The 25,762-nt window shown below is 37.0% G+C and overlaps 1 protein-coding gene across 5 annotated transcripts in view; it reads right to left on the bottom strand.

The window, feature by feature from the left end:
* LOC128982890 (misshapen-like kinase 1) overlaps positions 1-25,762 on the bottom strand; it is a 109,745-nt gene that overhangs the window by 43,613 nt on the left and 40,370 nt on the right. For 3 of the 5 annotated variants that reach the window (XM_054401942.1, XM_054401943.1, XM_054401944.1), the window contains exons 3-4: positions 8,509-8,983; positions 1,151-1,272 (exon numbers count right to left, since the gene is read on the bottom strand). In XM_054401942.1, coding sequence (XP_054257917.1) covers positions 1,151-1,272; positions 8,509-8,983 — 597 coding nt within the window. Of the gene's footprint in view, positions 1-1,150; positions 1,273-8,508; positions 8,984-19,803; positions 19,924-24,435; positions 24,610-25,762 lie in introns of those variants that run through there. The other 2 variants (XM_054401946.1, XM_054401945.1) reach the window with 2 other exon arrangements.

Genomic DNA, 25,762 nt, shown 5'->3' with positions numbered 1-25,762 from the left:
ACTTCAACCTGGAAGCGAGTTAGCGTAGTGAACGAGCTAACCTGAAGGCAAGTGAGCAGAGAAACGAGCTCCAACCTAAAGGTGAGTGATCGTAGCGAACGAACTTCAACCAGGACGTGATTGAGCCATGCGAACGAGCTCACTTGTGAAGTTAAACGGGGCAAAGCCCGCGGGTACAGCTAGTCCATATATAAATCCCAAAGTACCCATGTACTTTTGAGAAGACTTAAATTCACACCCTCATAAACCATATACTTAAAATGTTCCTTATGACGAGAAACCTTGCGCAAAACTATCCATTATTTCATAAATTGCCCTATAAGATCATAATTCCTTTCTTAAGGGAACATTCCATATACCTAATTTTAAAAATACCTCAGCTGTACTTATTTGTTTGTTATTCTTTCAATTTATTACTTTACTAAAATCCTGGTGTGATTATTTGTTTGTATTAAGGTATTCTGTTTTTTTTTTTTTTTTTTTTATTTCAGCTTAACTTAATCAATCAATAGTTTCATTATTACTTTGAAGTCAAACGGGGTGAAACCCGTGGGTAACAGATAGTTGCTATTAAGTAGGCCTACTAATTCAATGACATTCAGGACCAGCCAAAAGGCTGTGCAAGCTTAAAAGGGCAGGGTTAGGGGCGAAAATGGCAAAGATTTTGAAGATAGGTACAGTAACTAAAGATATGGACTATCACAACTCATTGAGTAAAAAGTTGAAAAATCATAACCCGCTGTAACTGGAGCTGTAACTGTAACTGTTTAAAATGATAAGTACATTTATTTTTATGCCATTATTTTTATCTTTCTGAAAGAGAGGTAGCGGAACTCCGATCCGCCGCATTCCTCCGCTAATCGAGCACTGCATAACCATACTAAGTAAGTAACTTACAAAGTATGTAGTCTATAACATAAGTAAAACATGTGATGCCAAAGTTCTTTTATATCGCCTTGCAGCAAATATTGCAAACATTTCTTGGTATGAGTTAAACAGGGAATGAGTCAGTCATGGGTGGCAGAGCCAAGACATCAAAGTGGCCACTCACATGGTAGGAATCTACCTGCAAGCTAGCCATGGTGATATTAGTAAAATAATTTCAATGAGGTTAAGCCAAATTCCCTTAATTAGGGACATTTAATGTTACCTCTCTCTTTCATCTTCCCCATCATCTGGTTCCAACCTTTGCCTCTTGCTTCCTCCGTCACTCTCACTGCTAGAGTTCTCACCCTCTCCTTCCACTTCAGTTAATGCTGCTCTTTTCCTGCTCTGAGACAAACAAATATGAAATATTTAATTCTGAGTTACCATAGGGGATATTTTATAAAGCACTGTTTTGACATTTGAGATTAAAATAGGAGGAATAATAAAAGTCTAAAAAACATAAACCCAATTGGTAAAGACACAATTATCAGATTATCACACAAACTAACGGAGGCAAGGCTTAAATGTTGGATTTTGTTCTAAAATAGCCCACGAGGATAGTTCTGGAACAAGGATATTTCCTGACAATCTGATTTTACAAAGATCATTAGTTTGCAAACAGCCGACATTGCCTAGGCCTACTTAATTGAGATGCATAACTTTGGGAAACATACTTTATCTGGAAAATTCATATTATTGGGAAACCAAGTCTCTCCAATGTTAAAAATGAAAGATTTATGGTTTTTCAACATTTTTCTTTCTTCGGTTAAAATGAGAAAGGTAAAGTACCCAGCTGTAATGTGAATTTTCATCACAGTGTCCGGAAAACACTTGGTTTAGTTCTGCAAATCGTCAGCAAAATCGTCATTTTCGAGTAACTTCAAGTGAACAGTAAAAACATATGGTACATTTTTCGGTTTGCTAACCTCAAAATTTGTTTGAATACGCTTCTAATAAGACAATATTTTAAGTTATGTTTGTTAACAACAGAATGTAAACATTGATGACGACTTTGTATAACCTCAAATTATACTGTATGTAGTCTAATTTTGTAATGATTAGACGGTTATTTTCACAATATGATGAAAATAGTTGTTCATCACACAGAGCAAAAGTATCTTTTTTGGTACTTAATCGTATTTCCAAGCTCGGCTTCGCCAGGCTTGTTGGACACAATTTCGTACCAAAAATAGCTACTTTTATCGCTCCTAGTGATGAAAACTTCTATATATTAAAAAAAATTGATACATTATTTTGACCAGACAGTTATTTAATAGTATTTTCATTACTATAACCTTTGAAATTCTAAGATTTAGGTAGAAACAGTGCTATATTTTATTGTCAATGTCAGGTTTTTTCAGCAATGTTGTAATTGAGACGTTTATATTATGGTAACTTGAGATACTCAATGGCAATTTAACTTGAATAACAATTATTACAATTAATAACAATTAAGGCAATTAATAACAGTTAATAACAGTTCAAATTTAAAAGTCTTTTGGGCAAAGCTTAGAAGGTGAAATTTATGTAGAAAAGGTACCTAACAATAAAAAGATAAAATAACTAGAGACTTAAAATAATAGTACGTACTATGATATTTAAATTAAATTCCTATAGCCTATATATATTTGTTAAGTAAAATTATCATATGAAATACTGGTATCAAAAATATCAACATCATAACACTTAAACCAAGCAAACCCCCAGCAACTAATAATTATTACAATGCTTAGGGGCCTACCGGTAATGGTATAGGTGGTATAGAGTGTATTCTAATTAACTGAAACTGTGCAACCATTATTAGTATATTATTATATGGATTTAAGTAAATGGGGAAAGTTTTCCCTCGGCAAATTAAAGTGGCCAGAGAATAAGGTATGGTTGTATAGATGCAAAACCTTGGTTCAAGGACAGGTCCTCTTGATTGCAAGGCATACATCAAGGAACTCTCCTGATAACTTTTTATGATGGCTGAATGTTTGAGATAATTTGTGTTAAATATAGAATAAAATTCTAATTAAGTGTAAGAAAACACCAACAGTAAGCCCAATCAATTTCCAAAAGAGAAGAATATTAAATTGTTATTTTTAAAGCTATTTATCTGTTATATATGAAGTACTGTAATTGTAAATAAGATGATTTAACTGGTTTTTAAAGAACAAGGTGATACAAGGAGAAATGTTAAATACAGCATAGACTAAAGATCAATGAAATTTAAGAAATTGTAAATAAATACACAGTAGCATATTAGAATTATCATGAAACGCTTAGTTTTGATTTTCTCTGATGTAATAATGTGATATTGTCAATGCAAAATTTAATTAAATGCAAGGCTAAAATGTATTTGCCATGGGATGTAAAATGAAAGCGATAAAAGCCAACAGTTGATGATGTATTACATTTTATTCTTCTTCTCATGTTAGTGTCATCAGCTAAAGATTCAAACCTAATAAGTAAAAACCACTCGTAAATGATTATAGTATATTTATATATTCAAACTACTTATTTACTATTCAATAAAAAATCCAATTAGAATATAAATAATAGCTTATTCTCTGTATATGGGAAATATGCTAGAAATAACAATATCAACATGAATTAAATGTTTGCGTGCAGTGTGCATTTAAAATTACGATAATGAAATATTGAAATGCATTATGTACAGATACCAGAACAGTGTCTTACTAATATTATAAATCTGAAAGTTTGTGAGTTTGTGTGTACCGGTATGTGTGTTGCTCAATCACGCATAAACTACGGGACGGATTGGGCTGAAATTTGGCATGATGATAGCTCACATTCCCAATTAACATTTAGGCATTTTCTAAACTAAAAAATCCTCTCGGGCTCTGCCCCAGTGGCTCTATAGTTCCCCATGTTAACCTTATGAGTACTAATATTTAAATGGAATTAAAGAATCTTAACAGCTGGTTCAACTAAACAGTTTAATTATGTGATGTTCAATAGCATTAAAAAGTTAATAGGTTTACCAACAGGGTGCAGCACTATTTTTTTATTTTATTTATGAAAACAGCTAATTTGCAACCAAAGGGTGAGAGAGCGTAGCGAATGAACTTCAACCTGGAGGCGAGTTAGCTTAGCGAATGAGCTAAACCTGAAGGCAAGTGAGCGCAGCGAACGAGCTCCAACCTACCAAATTTTCTTAAACCGTGTCCTCTCCCAAAAATGTAATTAGCATTTTATACTTATATGCTAACCCCGTACGAAGGACGGGTACTCTGCTAGTGATCTATATATGAGTGAAAATTTAAAAACGTACGTTTTCATGTCCCTGGCCATTTACTTAGTAGATACTGGATTTGTAGCTTATTATTATGTGTTTTAATATTTTTTGAGACGGGGGCAACATGTTACACACATTTATTTGGTTTTAAATAGGTTCTAGGTATTTTTTTCGTATTTTTAAAGTCTCGAAATTCACGACCATGACGTGTCCCTAGGGTACATTTTCCAACTTTCACGCTGTTTTTAGACTAATTGTTCATGCCGAAATATATAAAGCCATATTTTTATGTCATCAATGGTTATTAAACTTACAAAAAAGGAGCATATTATAATTTTATTGTCATTGCAAACTGACTACCATGACAAAATAAGTCTGTCCCTCGATTTGGCATCACGACCATTTGGGAAAAAATTTCAACTTTGGAGCACGACAGTGGCAAGCCTGACGTCGATGGAGTCAGTTGGTTTTAGAGACTAGTTCGGGGTGTAAGTCAGGATTGTAGTGCCGGTCGTTTTGAGTTGAAAGGAGGAATTACAAGATTAATAAAGGAAAGATTGTGTTTTTTGTAATTTTGGTGTGTCCATGACCGTACGTAGTCATTCGATGAAGTAGACATGGTGTTAATTTTTGTTTATAAGATATTTCAATTGCTAGATTAACCTAGAAGTCCACTTTGTATCCTCGAACATGAGGTGCAGGGCTACCGCCAGAACAGAGCCAAATAAGACGTAATTTCACGACCAAAGTTTCACGACCATCGCGGGTTTTTTCACGACCTCATCCAGTGATGATTGGAAGTGATGCAAAATCAATGATAAAGAAGTGCTTGTCTTCCTTTACAGACAGTAGATACAAATTCCAAAAAGAAACTTGGCAGTCCAAAGGTTGATTATGAAACAAGCAAGTGACAAAGTCCACTTGGAAAGTGTTTATTTCATCTGATACTCCCACCCACAATGCAATGAGAGGCAATGGTCCAAAGGTCTATGTGAGACCAATGACCATACACAATACTCAAAATTGTATATTTGCTATTGCTCCCTGTAGTCATCTATTTGATTGTTAGCTAATTAAAGAGTAATATCATTCTTATCCAAATCTTCCATTTTATAGAAAATCCAATTTTTCTGTTATTTTATGGGAAAATCACTATTAACCCATTTGCATCGGATGACGTACTAGTACGTCAAGTCAGTGATGTACAGTATCACGGCTGACACTGGTATGTCACCCATGAAATTTGAAAATTTGGTTTTTTCAAAAAATTAACCATTTATACTTACAAATATATACATATAATATTTAAATTTGTTCATCAAAATATTATGTTCTTTAAATGATTTCATATTTACGTAATATAGGGAGCTATTTAACTATTTTTATGAAAAGTATGAAAAATAGTGAAAACATGTCATAAATACATATACATATACAATTAAAATACATAATTTTATATAGCCTACATTATATGTTTTATAATATTTTCAGCTATAAAATACTATAAAACAAAATAAAAAATAGACTAATATTTTTCCAGGCAGGTATATGCACCTCTTTTAGTAATATATAAAATAGTATAAACATATCCTAATCCTAAATACATATACCGTATCCTAAATATACATACAAAATTAAAAAATATAAAATATTTATTTTATTATTATTTTTAGCTATAAAATACTATAAATCATCATAAAAATGTATAATTTTTTATTTTTAATGTTTCAGTGATACTGGGATTTTTGGTAAATAAGTAAAACGGTGCAAATGGGTTAAAAATCTAATTTTGAAAAAAATGAAAAACAATTCCATGAGATACTATAGGTTAGTGCCTGCGGGTTTTATCTGTAAGAGACAGTTTCCATCTTCCACAAGTGAAATGTGAATACCCTGGGCATGTATCATAGAGGGTTTACAGATATTCTGGCTGTATTTTATTATTTTTAGTGAATTTCCCATAGCCTATAGGGAAAAAGAAATTTGCTTAAAATTTTTTTTAAAGGTCAAACCTATTACCCAGCATACTATTTTTAAAAAAACCTCGACCGATTTTTAAAATTTAAATCACCACAGACCAAAAACACCATCGGATCAGATTCATCTATAGGCAATATTTTATAGATTTAGATTATATCTAGGCCACGTGACTGCTCTCCTTCAGATTCACCTCCTTCACTCCATTACCTAGCATACTATACAGTGGTCACTCACCTGACTACTTGTGACACTCTGTCTTCCTCCTCACTGCATCCTCCACTGCTCTCCTTCACTCCATTACCCAGCATACTATACAGTGGTCACTCACCTGACTACTTGTGACACTCTGCCTGTCTTCCTCCTCATTGCATCCTCCACTGCTCTCCTTCACTCCATTACCCAGCATACTATACAGTGGTCACTCACCTGACTACTTGTGACACTCTGTCTGTCTTCCTCCTCATTGCATCCTCCACTGCTCTCCTTCACTCCATTACCCAGCATACTATACAGTGGTCACTCACCTGACTACTTGTGACACTCTGCCTGTCTTCCTCCTCATTGCATCCTCCACTGCTCTCCTTCACTCCATTACCCAGCATACTATACAGTGGTCACTCACCTGACTACTTGTGACACTCTGCCTGTCTTCCTCCTCATTGCATCCTCCACTGCTCTCCTTCACTCCATTACCCAGCATACTATACAGTGGTCACTCACCTGACTACTTGTGACACTCTGTCTGTCTTCCTCCTCATTGCATCCTCCACTGCTCTCCTTCACTCCATTACCCAGCATACTATACAGTGGTCACTCACCTGACTACTTGTGACACTCTGTCTGTCTTCCTCCTCACTGCATCTTCCACTGCTCTCCTTCACTCTATTACCCAGCATACTATACAGTGGTCACTCACCTGACTACTTGTGACACTCTGTCTGTCTTCCTCCTCACTGCATCTTCCACTGCTCTCCTTCACTCCATTACCCAGCATACTATACAGTGGTCACTCATCTGACTACTTGTGACACTCTGTCTGTCTTCCTCCTCACTGCATCCTCCACTGCTCTCCTTCACTCCATTACCCAGCATACTATACAGTGGTCACTCACCTGACTACTTGTGACACTCTGTCTTCCTCCTCATTGCATCCTCCACTGCTCTCCTTCACTCCATTACCCAGCATACTATATACAGTGGTCACTCACCTGACTACTTGTGACACTCTGTCTTCCTCCTCACTGCATCCTCCACTGCTCTCCTTCACTCCATTACCCAGCATACTATACAGTGGTCACTCACCTGACTACTTGTGACACTCTGTCTGTCTTCCTCCTCACTGCATCCTCCACTGCTCTCCTTCACTCCATTACCCAGCATACTATACAGTGGTCCCTCACCTGACTACTTGTGACACTCTGTCTTCCTCCTCACTGCATCCTCCACTGCTCTCCTTCACTCTATTACCCAGCATACTATACAGTGGTCACTCACCTGACTACTTGTGACACTCTGTCTGTCTTCCTCCTCACTGCATCCTCCACTGCTCTCCTTCACTCCATTACCCAGCATACTATACAGTGGTCACTCACCTGACTACTTGTGACACTCTGTCTTCCTCCTCACTGCATCCTCCACTGCTCTCCTTCACTCTATTACCCAGCATACTATACAGTGGTCACTCACCTGACTACTTGTGACACTCTGTCTTCCTCCTCACTGCATCCTCCACTGCTCTCCTTCACTCCATTACCCAGCATACTATACAGTGGTCACTCACCTGACTACTTGTGACACTCTGTCTGTCTTCCTCCTCACTGCATCCTCCACTGCTCTCCTTCACTCCATTACCCAGCATACTATACAGTGGTCACTCACCTGACTACTTGTGATACTCTGTCTGTCTTCCTCACTGCATCCTCCACTGCTCTCCTTCACTCAATTACCCAGCATACTATACAGTGGTCACTCACCTGACTACTTGTGACACTCTGTCTTCCTCCTCACTGCATCCTCCACTGCTCTCCTTCACTCCATTACCCAGCATACTATACAGTGGTCACTCACCTGACTACTTGTGACACTCTGTCTGTCTTCCTCCTCATTGCATCCTCCACTGCTCTCCTTCACTCCATTACCCAGCATACTATACAGTGGTCACTCACCTGACTACTTGTGACACTCTGTCTTCCTCCTCATTGCATCCTCCACTGCTCTCCTTCACTCCATTACCCAGCATACTATACAGTGGTCACTCACCTGACTACTTGTGACACTCTGTCTGTCTTCCTCCTCACTGCATCCTCCACTGCTCTCCTTCACTCCATTACCCAGCATACTATACAGTGGTCACTCACCTGACTACTTGTGACACTCTGTCTGTCTTCCTCCTCACTGCATCCTCCACTGCTCTCCTTCAGCTCCACCTCCTTCACTTCCTTTTTTTCCTTTGCTTCCTTCACTTCCTTTATTTCTTTGGCATCATCCTTCTCCTCCTTCGCACTATCCTCTTTAGTTCTACACTCCACACTAGCACTGTTTTCCTCACTGTCCCCGTTCACGCTCACCACCGGCTCCGCTGGCTTGTCTTTGTCGCAAGAGTCACTTTTCTCCTCCTCGAGGTTTCCATTAGTTCCATTGACTAGTGGTTCCACAGATGTGAGTAGCTCTGTGGGGGGTTCTGGCACTCCCGGCTCGGCCGATGGTAGATCCTCTTTGCCCAATTTTAGCTCCAGAATGGTTGTTTTGGATGTGACCAGCTCGGGAGCACTTTCAGCGACCATCTCTGAACACTTCTCACTCTCTCCTTCCATCACATGCATCCTGTTGAGGCTGAAACAGAGAGGCAGACTGTATGTAAAACCAAATCATAGATGAAGTATTATTCTATGACCAAATAGTGCAATAATACATGGTTTACTGGCATAACAGCAGTTACTGTTAACATTTTTAACTTATTGATGCAGTATAATATTGAGAACATTTTATATTAACTATAGTATGAGTCAATGTCCCAGAACATTTTATAGAACATCAATTAGGTTATCCTATGTCGACCAAATACCATGGATAATTTTTAATTGAAAAAATTTGATGCTACATATTGTATGGATTTTGACAATCATTAAAAACGAATTTCAAAGTTGTTATTTATTGTAGTTCTACAATAAATTGAAGGATGTCATAAAAGCGTCATTCGACGGTCGTCAAATCGGGAGCGTTTCATAAACTCCAAATTTCACAAACTCCAACGCTTAAAATATTAAATAAACAGAGCGGTTCATAACCTCCAAATTTCATAAGCTCCAAATCTATAACATTCAAATAATCACTGTTTCACAATGTCCAAGTTTCACAAACTCCAACGTTTAAATATTAAATAAACAGAGCGGTTCATAATGTCCAAATTTCATAACCTCCAACGGTACAGTCTGGGCCAGAAGTCTCTCTAGTGGTTGCCACAGTCAGATAGCAGGCACCGTTCGCCAGCGCTCAACTACTGATTATACGTACATTTTAATGATTGAAGAACACTCAGATGTGTGACTCAAATATGTGTTAGCACACAATGTGCAAATCAAATTTACATTTTAGCGAATTTCCCCTATAGGGAATAAGCTATTACCGTAGTATTCATGGTAAGACCTGGTCCCGGGACCGATTTACTTTTTCGTTTTGAGGTCCCTAGAGACAAAAAACACCATCAGTTATATATATATTTATATGTGTGTCCGTTAGCGCGATAACTCGAGCAAAAATCATCCGATTTTGATGAAATTTGGTACAAACGTGTAAACCTACGTTTATTCGAACGAGTTCGCGAACCAGCATGATCGGACTATGGGAACTCTTAAGAATATATACTTATACTCTTAAGAAAGCAATTACGGAGCAACAATGATACTTCGTGTTACACCGCTACAACAGTAGAACGTGTAGCGCCTACATACCGAACCACGGCAACCTCTGCAGCGACTTCTGGCAGATACTGTACCGTTGGAGCTTATGAAACTTGGAGGTTATGAACCGCTCTGTTTATTTTATATTTAAACGTTGGAGTTTGTGAAATTTGGACATTGTGAATCGGTGATTATTTGAAAGTTATAGTTTTGGAGTTTATGAAATTTGGAGGTTATGAAACGCACTGTTTATTTAATATTTTAGACGTTGGAGTTTGTGAAATTTGGACATTATGAACCTCACCCGTCAAATTACATACAGTACCTGAAGATGACAAGTTGAAACTAGTTGCGGCACAAGCAGCATTTGGATTAAACAGAAGCAGGTATTTAAACCAATGTTGATATTCAACCTAATCCGGAGGCCAAATTAAAATTAAATATCATGGTACTGGATGACTAATATACAGGGTGTTGAAAATGTCTGGAACCAACATTATATCTGGTGAGTGGTTAAAGAAAAACAACTGATATGTTGTGTATGGATATACTATGGTTTTACCTATCTTTTGGTGCCTTATGAAATTTTTTACCACTTATAGGGAACGCCCTGTGGAGGATGCAGTAAAAAGTTTTAATGGAAGCCTATGGTAAATGATACATGATTTTAAAGGCCATTTTTTTCTGAGTAAGGAGCCACAAGTTTCATCTCAAAAGGACCACCCTAGCGAAAATGGCGACTGTTTGAAATTTAAAAACCCACTTATAGGAAACGTCCTGTGGAGGATGCAGTAAAAAGTTTTAATGAAAAGCCTATGGTAAATGATACATCATTTTAAAGGTCATTTTTTTCTGAGTAAGGAGCCACAAGTTTCATCTCAAAAGGACCACCCTAGCAAAAATGGCGACTGTTTTTTTTTTTACTGCATCCTCCACAGGACGTTCCCTATAATTGGGTTTTTAAATTTCAAACAGTCGCCATTTTCGCTAGGGTGGTCCTTTTGAGATAAAACTTGTGGCTCCTTACTCAGAAAAAAATGGCCTTTAAAATCATGTATCATTTACCATAGGCTTCCATTAAAACTTTTTACTGCATCCTCCACAGGGCGTTCCCTATAAGTGGTAAAAAATTTCATAAGGCACCAAAAGATAGGTAAAACCATAGTATATCCATACACAAAATATCAGTTGTTTTTCTTTAACCACTCACCAGATATAATGTTGGTTCCAGACATTTTCAACACCCTGTATTTAAAAAGACATTGCGTTGAAACAGGCCATTAATACCATAAATAATATTCATTTATGGAGTTTAAAATTCAGTAAAAAAGCTAGTCTGAACTGAGGTATATACTTAGTAAGATAACTTAGTAGGTTGGCTCCAAAAGCCGAATTTTCTCATCATCACGTGACACTTTACCCACTGCAGCCTTATCCGTTATCAACTCCCAAGGACTTCGGCAGCAAGGTCATAACCCCCCCGTTTTGCACATTTCTTTTGTTTCGCAAAATTCAAGGCTGCCCCCGTTGAACATTGATAGTGACCTCGGTCTACTGTTTAATGTACAACCCTGTCCATTGTCCGTTGACGTTTCTCCATTCTTCAGTGATTCAAAACTTCCTAAACTGTAGTTTCAAAATATAATCTTAAGAGTCGTAGGTTTTAACTAAATAATTAAAGGGTGTGTAGGCGTGATCACTGCATAGTGCAATAATGTCAATGTGCAATCTAAACGCACTTTTTGCTAAATATGTGCATCAATCAAACTTGAAATCAACTATCAAAACCCCGACAAAATCGATTGTATTTTTGGAACATGAAAATAACATAGACGGATGTTGGAGGGGAGAGCGAGGCGCTCGCAGGGTACACTATACCCTATTCACCCAGAGCTTCTTCTTCAATCTTCAGCCGGATCAGGTGTCAGGAGTTGTGAGAGAGAGGGGTGGTCGAGTCCGATCTGCTTCCTTCTCCCACCACCACCCACAACACGTCACTTTCAGCGGGGTAAAGGTCAACTTTGCACCATCCGTCAATATGATTCTAGTGCAAGTGGGGGACAAAAATGAACGCTTACTTTACCGAGAATCGTATTAAAACACCATTTCCTGTATTGTACTGCAAACTGGAACAGATTATCCGGACAAATCTTTGGTAAAGAAATCGTTAAAATCTAATAATAATTGCGTTATAAGTCAACATCAACAAGATAACTTAATCGGCTGACAAATTTATGTTTTATGTTTGTTCATAGTAAATAAAAATTTTAAACAGATAGGTAGTGTGATTTTCAGTGTTTAGACAAAATTAAAATGTTTAATATCGTCAGTAGATGCTATGACGTCAGAAAGTAGCTACTGTAATATGTTGCTATGTTCCTTATATTACAGACTGTAATTTAAGGAACATAGCAACATAGCCTAAACACTAGTTGAGCGAAGCTCTTTGAGATCGGAACTTACGCAAACTATGTAATCAGATAACCCAATAACGGCTGAGCATATTAAAGCCAAACTTTCCAGGGTTATTTTGAGAAACAGTGGACATGTCATTATACAAACAGAAACAAATTTCAATTTTATTATGTCTGTACAAATTAAAACTAACCTAAAGTTTTTAACATTGGCCTTATGGGTTGCTATCATGGTTATGCTAATTGGTTTGTCGTAGAAGCGATGCAAGAATGATGTCACGCCTCGGGATCGGCAAAAATTAGTAGTGTAGACGTCAAAAATTTACTCTGTATTTTGGCAATATTTTGATCAAATTTTGAAAATTTTTAGAGATCCTGGAAATAATCCCTTCATACAAAGAGTATAGTTTTAAAATTATTATTTGATTGGTTATGTTTATTTTATAAAGTTTATCTTGGATCAAACTAGAAACGAGACATTGTCTTTTTTTGGTCAAAAAAGTTTTATCTGTGGTAACGTTGTGGATAATTGAATATTTTACTGTTCCTATTCAACTTTTTTTTATTGGGCTTAGTTTTGTAAAAATTTGCGTTGAACAGAGCGGCAAATCCTCATGTGAAGGGTTCGGTGGGTGCTAACGTGCTAGCCACCCGCGGCTGTCGTAGCATCGCATTCGCATACCTAATTCCTGCAAGTCGACTGAATTATTCCAAGCAGGTTGTTTCTTTTAATTTTCCTTATTGCTATTAGTTTTGCATCAAATATTGGTTTAAATACAGTAAAAGAAAGTCTTCGTTATTGAAAATATAACCTGCATCTATAAAGCAGGAATTCTAAATATTACTTACTTTCCGTGATATTTAAAATATTGAAAACAGTCGTCTAATATAAATACCTGTACAGAAGTACAGTTACGATAACTATACGTAGGCATATTAGACTAGACTGCTTGGCCCGTACGTACTCCAGTCATAACCAAGCTATGATATGTCTCTGATATGATATCCCTTCTACTTTCACGTACTGTTTAGAATAATTAATTGTTACAGCCAACAGAACCTCATGTTGACATTTTTAAATCAGGTTAGTAATTTACTACAATCCAATCAAAAAGTGTTTACAGTGCAGGCTCAACAACTCAAATTAAATGGCGTAGCCTATTACAGAAAGGTATTTTATATTGGGTTTTCATAATTTTGTTGTAGTTTATTATGAATGTATTTAATTTATTCATGCTGTAATTTATATGCCAAGGCCTAAACAAACACATCTTCATTTCAAAAGGTTGTCGTGTGATACTTCAAAGTAATCTTTGGACTACTAGTCCAGGAGCTGAGGGGGGTTGAGCATGCATGAAAGTAGTACGCAATGTTATTGCTGATTATTGTATTATGGACTGTGGTGATCAAAATTACGTATGTCGCCTATTTCAAAAGTGGTCGATAAGGTGGGGGGGAGGGGGCAAACATGGCGGTTTGCGCTATGCGTTAAAACGCTGATAGTTCGAAAACGGTAAAAGATAGAACATCGGTTAAAACGTCGTTGTAATCCTAAAAATGTGGACAACAATAATGGTCATTGGGTCCGAGGTCGTATCTCTATAAATAAACAAGTTATTGTATAAAATATGTAAAAATGGACTTTTCGTGTAGATTTTTTACCGAAAGTAGAATTAATTTGTGAGTGTCGCAAAGAAGTAATATCAAATATCTTTGCTGATAGTTGTAATATGGACTGTGGTGATACAAAATACGCATGTCGCCTACTTTTCAGGTGGTCGAGAACTTGGGGGGAGGGGGGCAAAGATGGCGGAACGCGCTATACATCGAAATTACTGTAGCTCGAGAACGGTACGAGATAGGACATCGGTTAAAACGTAGTTTTAATCCAAAAAATATAACCAATAGAAAAGATCATTGGGTAAAAAGTCGTATCTTAACTAATAAAAAAGTTATAACAATAATAAGTTTAACAAAATCTACATCGTACAGCTATTTTTTTCGAAAATCTTATGGATTGTTGATAAATAATAGTGTAATTACTTAATTACTCGGCTAAATATTAACTAGATGCATTTTCTTATAAGAAAAAAATATATTATTACGAATACATTTGGTTTAAAATGTAAAACACGGCCTCCAAACTACATATAATACTTGGGGTTTGGCCGCAATCAAATGCATAATACAGACTACCACTACAAATCCAGTTTTAATTATTATAATGTTGTAGGTTATTACAATATGATTATGTAACAGATTCTTATTTAATACAGTTATATGAAATAAAAAACATTACTACAAAAGTAAATACCTTATAATAAAAAATACGGCAAATCTCTCCATTCTATCCATAACAATTACACTGGTTGTTCATATTATTTGTTGAATTTAAATAGGTACCTTTTAAATTTCTCTTAGCACCTGTAACACAAATAAAAAATTGTAAATATTTTCTTTGATACAAATGTATATACATCTATATATAATTAATGCATGAGAGCGGTCAAGAAATTTAAAGTTTATGGTGTTTATATTTACAATGGAATTAAACTACTATATATTATATTTCATATTTCATCATTATCTTATTTGTTTGATTATTTATTTATCATTATTTCATTTATATACTCAGTGTATAATGAAATACAAAATACAAGCAATCATTATTTTAAAAACAGCAGCAATTACAACACAACCTAACGGACGAACCCCAAGGCGTTTGGAGGCCGTGTTTCACATTTTAAACCATATGTATTCGTAATAATATATTTTTTTCTTATAAGAAAATGCATCTAGTTAATATTTAGCCGAGTAATTAAGTAATTACACTATTATTTATCAACAATCCATACGATTTTCGAAAAAAATAGCTGTACGATGTAGATTTTGTTAAACTTATTATTGTTATAACTTTTTTATTAGTTAAGATACGACTTTTTACCCAATGATCTTTTCTATTGGTAATATTTTTTGGATTAAAAGTACGTTTTAACCGATGTCCTATCTCGTACCGTTCTCGAGCTACAGTCATTTCGATGTATAGCGCGTTCCGCCATCTTTGCCCCCCTCCCCCCAAGTTCTCGACCACCTGAAAAGTAGGCGACATGTGTATTTTGTATCACCACAGTCCATATTACAACTATCAGCAAAGATATTTGATATTACTTCTTTGCGACACTCACAAATTAATTCTACTTTCGGTAAAAAAAACTACACGAAAAGTCCATTTTTACATATTTTATACAATAACTTGTTTATTTATAGAGATACGACCTCGGACCCAATAACCATTATTGTTGTCCACATTTTTAGGATTACAACGACGTTTTAACCGATGTTCTATCTTTTACCGTTTTCGAACTATCAGCGTTTTAACGCATAGCGCAAACCGCCATGTTTGCCCCCTCCCCCCCCACCTTATCGACCACTTTTGAAATAGGCGACATACGTAATTTTGATCACCACAGTCCATATTACAATAATCAGCAATAACATTGCGTACTACTTTCATGCATGCTCAACCCCCCTCAGCTCCTGGACTATACTACAGGCATATGTAATGGTAGCACAGGTACGGTAGCTTCGTATAGAAACGGAAAATTACCTAGAAGATATCCAATTTGCATTTTAGTACAATTTGACCCACACATTTATTTTTTGAAAAGTAAATTGAACCCACATTGTACAACGGGTTGTTTGTTGCCTATCCCCAGTATGGTGTAAAATGTTCTCACAAAGGCAATACCTAACCCATTCAATAAATCTTGTCTGTCGATTTCGGTACATTGCAGTCAAGAATGTACTGCAGATCAGGCTGGGGTGGACTTAGGAAAGTCAGAATTTTATTTTTACTTACGTAGCATTGTCAAGAGTTAAAACAATCGAGGGCTTGCTTATTGAGCAATTTTCTAAAGAGAGATTCAAAAGCAAAAATAAGAGAAAGCAAATGGTAAGTAAAGAAAAAAGAATTGTAAATAAGAATAAGATTATTAATTTATATCGATGCTCACTCCGCTCAATTGGCAGACATGAGGGAGATACGTAGTATCTTATATGGTCACAAAATTAATATTTACTTGTAGTATAATGAGGGAGGGGTATGCGCGAACAAAGCAATAACTGAGCCAAAGGTGAACAGCCGCGAGTCTGTAGAACCCATCATTATCCTGATCAGCTGATTTAGTGGGTCGCTCAATCAGCTGTTGTATTATTAGTCATCCGAATAGCCTTCATGGTTGTTAAATAGTTATAAGAATACACATTATGCGCAAGATTTTTTATAAAAGATTTACAATATTATACTGTATTTACAAGATTTACATATAATATAATTTTTTTTATTATGATGTAATTACCAAAATTTGAAATAGGCTAACTCCAGTTCTACGGATTGGATTTTAGAAAATATGTAGCTAATGACTCCCTTAAAATATTTCGTTAGAATTATAACTGAATCTCCATAAACAAAATTTTAGTGACGTTTAAAAAAATATTTTCGTTTGATAGTTTGATTTGGCATTAAAAAAATCATATTTTCCCTCTTTTAGCATTACATTGTAGGCCTATGATTCTACCTAAATATACAGAACACAATACCTAAACCAATAGGTACCATTCAGTAGGCCTACTGTACATTAAATTGTGAATAGCAGTTGTATTTTGTGACGTAACATAATGCAGATATACTTTGTACCGTTCAGTACTGTACATTAAATTGTGACTAGCAGTTGTATTTTGTGACGTAACATAATGCAGATATACTTTGTACCGTTCAGTACTGTACATTAAATTGTGACTAGCAGTTGTATTTTGTGACGTAACATAATGCAGATATACTTTGTACCGTTCAGTACATTAAATTGTGACTAGCAGTTGTATTTTGTGACGTAACATAATGCAGATATACTTTGTACCGTTCAGTACTGTACATTAAATTGTGACTAGCAGTTGTATTTTGTGACGTAACATAATGCAGATATACTTTGTACCGTTCAGTACTGTACATTAAATTGTGACTAGCAGTTGTATTTTGTGACGTAACATAATGCAGATATACTTTGTACCGTTCAGTACATTAAATTGTGACTAGCAGTTGTATTTTGTGACGTAACATAATGCAGATATACTTTGTACCGTTCAGTACATTAAATTGTGACTAGCAGTTGTATTTTGTGACGTAACATAATGCAGATATACTTTGTACCGTTCAGTACATTAAATTGTGACTAGCAGTTGTATTTTGTGACGTAACTTAATGCAGATTTACTTTGTGCCGTTCAGTGCATTAAGTTGTGACTAGCAGTTGTGTATTTTGTGACGCTATGTAGATTTACTTTGAGCCGTTGTACTGTAGTTTGTAACGTCAATGCATGCACATTGCTTTGTTTACATTGTGACGCTGTACAGTACAACAGGTTCTCCGCGTCACTACGTTACACCAGCCCCCAGAAAGGCATTTCCTTGCCATCGACAGCCGACATTCCTTGTGTTAAGGTTTTCTCTGTATTCAGTGTCCTTAGCTAGAACTGGCAAGATCTCCCTTTTCCCAAAACTACTTCTAAACGTCCTTTCTTAACATTTACATACCTAAAGATTGCAAATAGGTATGTAGTTAGTCTTCGGCTAATTTGTTTCTAATTCCTAATTTTACTTGTATATCTGGACGATACGCGCTGCTACATTTGTATTAAACGCCCAGTGATACACTATTTAATTTGTTGTCTATGATGACACAATGTGGATTTCATTGGGCTTTTGTCCTTCGATTGGAGGAGGTTAATTTACAGGGTAAATGTATAGGACTATGGTATTTTTCAGCTTTCTAATTTACAAGTCAATTAGGCTTGTGTTGTAGGATACTATTTATTGTCAAAATACGGCTCTGGTAAATCTCATTTGAAAAAATGTCTAAATAATATAAATTTGTATACTATTGTTGTGTTAGTTATTGATATTGGCTTTCATTGGACTTGAAGTGCAAAATTTAAAATTATTACGTAATCAATGTAAGGGGGGGTAGTATGCTTACTACCCCCCTTACATTTACATTTGTTGTTGCTTACATTTGTTGTTGCTTAACCTAGTTCTGTAAGTAAAATTAATGTTTAAGTTGGAAATAGCTTTTTGTGTACCGGTATTAACAGCAGAACTGTAGATGGCAAGATTTTCGTAACACAGATTGACTATTTAGTTGTATGAAAGATGTTGTGTATAAAATGTGTATTTTGGCTGCGTTTGTTTTTTAGGTTATATCTCAGAGCAATAAAACAAAATTTTTCGTTAAAATAATTTTGTTTTATTACTCTGAGGTTATGTTAATTTGATTACCGGTTGTTCGTACCGGATCTGCGGCTGTGGTTTGTGTACAAACGCCAACTGTGAAATCAGCTTATTTAGCAAGTGGGAATGATCCCTTACCGCTATAGAGCGGAAAAGAGCTATTTTGCGTACTGTTTACAGATGTGACAATGTGATCATTTACATGCAGTGGTAGGACAAGCTATATTATTATATCGACGTTACAGGTAATTACACTAATAAATATACTGTAGGCTTATCACTTAAATATTACAACTCCGACAGTTAGTTTCCAACTATTCTGCGGCACAATACAACCATCACTGATTGGATCACAAAAATAATATTTGTAGACTAAGCGAGATATTGTGCGGATACAGTTTGTTGTCAATGCAACGCATTGTCTAGTCTTTACTATCAAATAGATCAATTGGTTTCACCTTCCAAAGTTGATAATGCGAACGAGTGTCTCTGAGATAACAGCAACACATAGTAGCCTACATTGCAGTACACTGGTGCGAGAGCGAGAGTTACGGTGTATCTATACCATTCCATTGGTCAAATAGCCAAGTACTGTACTGTAACATTTGACTACTACTGCCCTTCGTACGTAGGCTATACGAGTTCCGGAGTAATAGCAATTGGTTTACCGGTCTACCTTACAGTATTAATTTACCGCAGTAAAATAGGCAAGTAGGTCCCTATTAAAATGTGTAGGGTCAAAACTATTATGCAACGCATAAAAACAATATTTAGTTGGAAACTAACCGAATGAAACAAACATCAATCATATAATCACTTCGATTTTAATTATCCACTTGTCAACGAGGCACTAAACCAAAACCTCGCTGTTTTACAAATCATTCGTCACCTAATTAAATGGTGTACATAAAACTATTACCAATTTACTAGCAAACAATAAAACTACAAGACCACAACACCAAGACATTATTGAGACCATTACACAAAACTGTTCGTATAGAAATTGCATCGTCACCAACTTAGCAAGTTAATGTGAACGTAATGTTGTTTACCTTACCCGTGCTGATAACCGCCGGTAACCATCACTACAGACATGTTGCCAGACGCCGGTAGTCAACTGCGTGCAGCAAGGGTGGCTAGGGTGGTTGGGGGAGGGGCGGTTTTGGGGGCGGAAAATATGAAATCGATGTTGGCGTCGCGGCGGGCGGCGCGCTGCACATGCGTCAGTCCCGGACGTCCCCACGTCGTCGTCAGCTGTAGTGAGTCACACACACACACACACACACAGCCGTGCCACGACTGTTTGGGTTATAAATATATAAACAGATGATTACAACCACCCACAATAACCAATGGGATCATTGTTAAGGCGAGCGGTAAGGAGCGATCGTTAAAATGTTTAACTCGGGGAAAAATTGAACATACTGTATTGTAATTGAAATGTGGACAGTGAAGATAATGTTTCTGATAGAGATGCGCATTTGTCAATTGTTTTATTAAAAACTCTGAAATATAATAAAGAATCTCATAAAATATGCGTGGAGTTTTAAAGGTGATTGATTTTTCGACACTAGGTAGTCAAACGGGCTCTATACTGTACTAGTATTGTTATAAACCTCGTTACAAATAATTGTGAAAACAACATTCAACCAAAGCGACAAAAGGTTTGATTCAAATCTTGCTACAGAAAGCACTGATTAGGCGTAGTTGGTGGAAAGCGTATTGCTCTTTCTGCAAAACTCGCCGATCGATGGGTCCAGTCTGTGGTCTGGGAAGGCAGATGGAAAGCGATTTGTTCTAACGAATGGCGAAAAGAGGACGGATTTACCGAACTTAACTTCTGCCAGACATCCCACGGAGTGACTGTTTGTTATGTTTAAGATTAAGACATTTATAATACTACGTATATTAGAGCGTAATTTATACCGAGTTGTCGAACATAATGACGGGGTCTAAAAGAACATTCTTCAAGGAGTTAAAACCACTTGCATTATCAAACGTGAAACCAAATGTAGTTAAAAGCTCTTTTCTGTAAAATTGATTCCATTCAAACATTCAAGTACCAAGTACGGTAACATTCAAGTACGGTCCCGGAATACCACTGCAGCTACTTGGATCCCCGATTAGTCCAGATTTGTTGAGGGTTTGCAGTACCAGTAGACAAACAGATGCGAGGAATACGCGAAGTTTGCGTACAGCTGGAATTTAGCGAAGACTGCGTACAACCCGCCAGGTTGATGTTTGACGAGGGTGATACAAGACCTGACCCTTGAGGCAGTGGAATTTGATAGGCGAAGTTTTCGTACACCACCAATAACAACGCCTTGGTGTTGACTATAAACATTTGACTTAAGTAAAAAATCAGTTCTTGCCGATTACAAAAAACTGATAGACCTACAAAAGAAAGTATCGAGCTTTGAAATTACTATGTAGATAAATAATATATCTGTAGATGTAACAACCGCTCATACATTACTATATATGTGTGGTCTAAGAAAAATCTGTCTAGTGTAATGTATGAGCGGCTGTTACATTACACATATTTGTTTATACATCAAAGCTGGATATTTTTATTTAACAACCATAACAACATATTTGGGAAATATTATAAATGACGTAATTATTAGTTGTTAGTCAGTTGCACTACTTAATATAATTAGTAAGTTTTATGTAATCAGTAAGAACTGATTTCTTGCTTGAATTTGTATAGTCAACACATAGCCGTGGTTCTTGGTGGTGTACGCAAACTTCGCCTATCAAATTCCACTGCCTCAAAGGTCAGGCCTTGTCTCACTCTCGTCAAACATCAAACTGGCGGGTTGGTTATATACTTCGATGGTTGTACGCAGTCTTCGCTAAATTCCACCTGTACGTAAATTTCGCTGTACGCAGACTTCGCGACACCGATGCGAGCGGGGCCGAGTGCTGGGGGTGAAGTGGGGGATGGCCCAGTCCGGTTTCGCAGGCCTACTCTATAGAGCACTAGACCGTTTTGTAGCGAGGGTAGTGCTGTGTAGTGGGTAGTGGGGCGATGGAAGATCTATTTCCGCGCGTTTGCCGGGCTGCTCGGCGTCCAAGGCTGAGACCTCGGCCAAAGGTCACTCTCACCCTTGTGACCTCGCCGATGCTTTTTGTGGTAACAAGTTACACTCCGACTTGGGACTTGGCAACTGGACATGTCTGCGGAGACTAATGTTGAAATTAACTAGCCTACCTATATCGGTAATTGTCTAAATTCGACGGAATAGTTGCGAAGTATGGTGTTTAGGAGAAACATGACTTTAAAATTCGAATGTACACCGTATAAAACAATCTAGAACTAAGCTCTTCATTATAAAGTACATTATAAAGTACAAAAATTCAGTCGCTGCACATAGGCCTAATCCTTATCTATACATAATGTTATCGCTGCAACATTAGCACGACCTACTTGCCCTGTCCTAGAGGAATATGGAGTTTTCCGCAGTCATGTTACGATCGACCACACAAACAGTGACGAAAGTAGCTTTGTCGTGGTTGGTGGTTGGCTGTCGCGCGACCTTGACACGGCACTATCAGCTGTTATCTGTGTCACCAAGGCCACACAGAGCCCAAGTAAAAGAGGAATCACTTGTTGAAATATGCCAACTTCACATTCCGAGAAGAAATTCATCAGCGATATTGTTATCAGTAAACAGAACCAACCTTATCTACACGGCCGAGATTATTTAATGTATTGTTCGCTAAACTTTTTCATAGTGGATTGTATACACCATTGCCATATTTCGTTTTGTACCATAAAATACAATATATTTTTATACAATTCAGTTATGTTGTCAATAGTAAATTAATTAATAGGTCTGTGTCAAAAGATTTCCGTCAATAAGTTGTTCCCGATACATCGTTATCTTGAATTTGCAGAGATTTGCTCTACACTTGTTTAGAAATATACACTGTTTCAAATGCAAGATGAAAAAGGCAAAAATTAAAATTACTATCTACGAGATGAATAATATGAAACTTGGGAAAGCTTAGCTCTAGGTAGCTGTAATTATAGTCCCCTAGGTAATTATAGTCATATGCCTCATTTTCAACGTGTCCACAATGTAGACAAATGAACTAATTCAATCGTTTTAGGACTTATCTTTTAAAAGTTAAGTTTGTTGATTAGCCAGGGAAAGCCTTCTAAGCCTCTAGTAAACCAAGAACATTCCGCAAGCGTTTGCTGTCCCTGTCAATCGGGCCAAGGACCTTTCAATCTAGCCTGTGTCCTTCGCCGACAACAGACCAAGTGCGGAGCCGGTGGCGTATGATCTACTGTATCATCCAAGGACAAAGATGCACTGGGATATTTAAATATTTCTTAGGCATTTATAGACAACACTTTTCTTTTTCACATTCTAGCCCTTCTAAATTGTGAAGAGAAAACGTCTTTTATGTTCAGTAATGTTTAAAAATTATTTATGCTTTATGAACTTCGACTAAATAAAACTTTCCTAGGATTTAGCTATGACAACACTGTGCCATATTTCGACAAGATCGATCGAAGTAAAAATTGACCTTTTTCAAGGACAGGATAGACTAATTATGCAATATTGCAGCAGCTATACAAGCGAACAGAATTTGGCATCAACAGTAGAGCCTTCCGACTGGATTTCAGCCCTCGCCCTTCTCCCCTTCAAAGATTACAAACACTCACCCCATTCTACCTGACCCTAGGATCAATACTCGCTACTCGCTCCAGGACCCGTCACCGAACAAATACTGTACTGTACAATCCCAGGAACGGCTGTTCTTGGAACAACCACATGACTGACAGTTCGCGGAACTCCGGCGCGACGCGACGTTTCAAACAGCATCTCTCTGCGGGGGAGAAATTCGGCGTGGCGTGGCTGACTGTCGGGAAAAGAAGATCTAGCAAACCCAAAACAATAGTTGAGAAGGTCGCGGACCAAAGTATTAAGCTCACTATGCTACAGAATTTAGTTTCGTGCGAGTTGCAGAATATTAATTAGGCCTATATGAGTTACGATGGTATAATTTACAACCGGTATGTAAATCTAGACCACTGTATAGCGAAATTATTTTATCTTATGGTTGGAGGATTTTTGGTAATTACAAATAAAGAATTATAGCATTACTATACAGTTAATAATACAACAAATAATAGGGAAAGTAATTTTTTTTTTCAACAGCCTACGCTGTAGTAGTAGTTTTTAAAGTTGGATAATATAAAAATAACTAGTTAGATAAAAGATATAAGTACTCGTATAAGTTACTGTATAAAAAAATAACTCATCAAATCGTCTTCTTCTTTTGATTCAGTTGCTAAATATAATCGACTACGCTGATGAATCATATTGATGGGTTGATGAACTACTTGTTTTAAGATTACAATGTGATTGTGACGCCAAGATAGTAAAAGTTTCAACTTTCTTTCAATACAATGCATATATTTACAATAATGTTGACTCATCAAACTAAAGGAATTGGATTTAAAACAATTTTTAAAAACGCGCTCTTTTTAAATATTGAATATTGTTTGTGTGTTGAACAAATAGGTACCGTAACAAGGTCCAATAAACTAAACGAAGTACTGTACTCCTAAAAAACTATGTATTCTTTCCCTTATCGAAAAAAACTAATACAGTATAATATCGTAAGCATTTAATATCTAGAGCAGAATAAAATAACTAAAAATATGCCGTACCTCCAAAGTCCATCCAAATTTATAGAGAAAAATGATTATCCAAGGTGAAACACATCCCACATGATAAACACAATAGAAGCGCGAAACTCGCTAAACCACGCCGAACTCGAACTCACACCTCACACCTAACCTAAACTGCAAACGGAAACGGTGGCTCAATGGATCGCGACAGCTGTGAACCGTCTGGCGCGAGCCGCATGGGGGGAGGGGAAGTGGAGGGGGGTGCGCAGAAGGTCGGCCGAAGTTCGTTTCCTTCGGCGCAGCACAGCGTGTGACCTGACCTCTAAATGCCCTCTAAACCCCCCGACCAATGAGAGCAGGGGTGAACAATCTATTCCAGTCTAAAACGAACAGTGAACTACGCTCCCGCCGCAAATAGATGTCCGAAGGTCTTTAGCGTTACCACACACGGACGCGTCGCACGTGCAGACGAAATTAGGTCGATGCAGTTAAATAAAATCTGTGCGCTTTGCAAGATGCAAACAAAAGTGGAAATCCGCCACCTCGGTGTCATGTCCGGGGATGGTTATGGTGGGAGGGGCGAGTACAATGGTGAAGCGCGTGACATCACTTTATACCACACACACAACTGCAATACTGTGTCTGTATTAGTATCCATTATCATTGAGAGAAAACAACCGCTGTTACCTGCATGTAGTAGTATATCACCAAACTTGTATACTTGTGTAACCCCTTACAAATATTGCACCGTGTTTGAAATACAAATAGATGCACTGCATTGACACGAATGGGGTGACATGACAACCTTCAAAACATGTATTAAAGGGCTCGAGTATACATAGCTAGAAGCACTGCCATTGTTCATGAAAAACTCTCTCTGCCAATAAAGTCATACATTTTACACCATGAGTTTTGATGAATGATAATATTAATTTGCATCTACTCCAGGGAACAACACAGGGCGTGCTCGCTGATTTACTGATTTACTCTCATAATGTTTATAACCGCCATAGTACTAACATTAAATGCTATGTACTTAACAATGTGTCGTCCTAAAATATGGCTTGGTTGGACAGTGAAATGTTCCAATCAGCGCATCTTGTAGCGGTGGCTTGGCTCAATCCAACCCAACTGCGTTCATTTATCAATTGGCAACAAAAACGTTGGAATTAGATGTCTAGTTTAATTTGTATCCATAGTTAAAGGTAGCATTAACTTATTACTGTAGGTCCCTACGCTTATTCTTTGTGTTATTAATGTTAGTATTATAAAACATACAATCAACGCAGTTTTACGTTACTGAATAGTGGACAGACCAGCGAGCACTGAGTAGTGTAAACAGAGAGACAACCAACATGTACTCATC

This window comes from Macrosteles quadrilineatus, unplaced genomic scaffold (assembly GCF_028750875.1).
Source record: "Macrosteles quadrilineatus isolate MER2022 unplaced genomic scaffold, UCM_ALF_1.0 Scaffold_1__1_contigs__length_201487025, whole genome shotgun sequence".
NCBI classification, from domain to species: Eukaryota; Metazoa; Arthropoda; class Insecta; order Hemiptera; family Cicadellidae; genus Macrosteles; species Macrosteles quadrilineatus.
The sequence above is the reverse complement of the archived record's forward strand: the minus strand, read 5'-3'. Positions and strand labels throughout refer to the sequence as shown.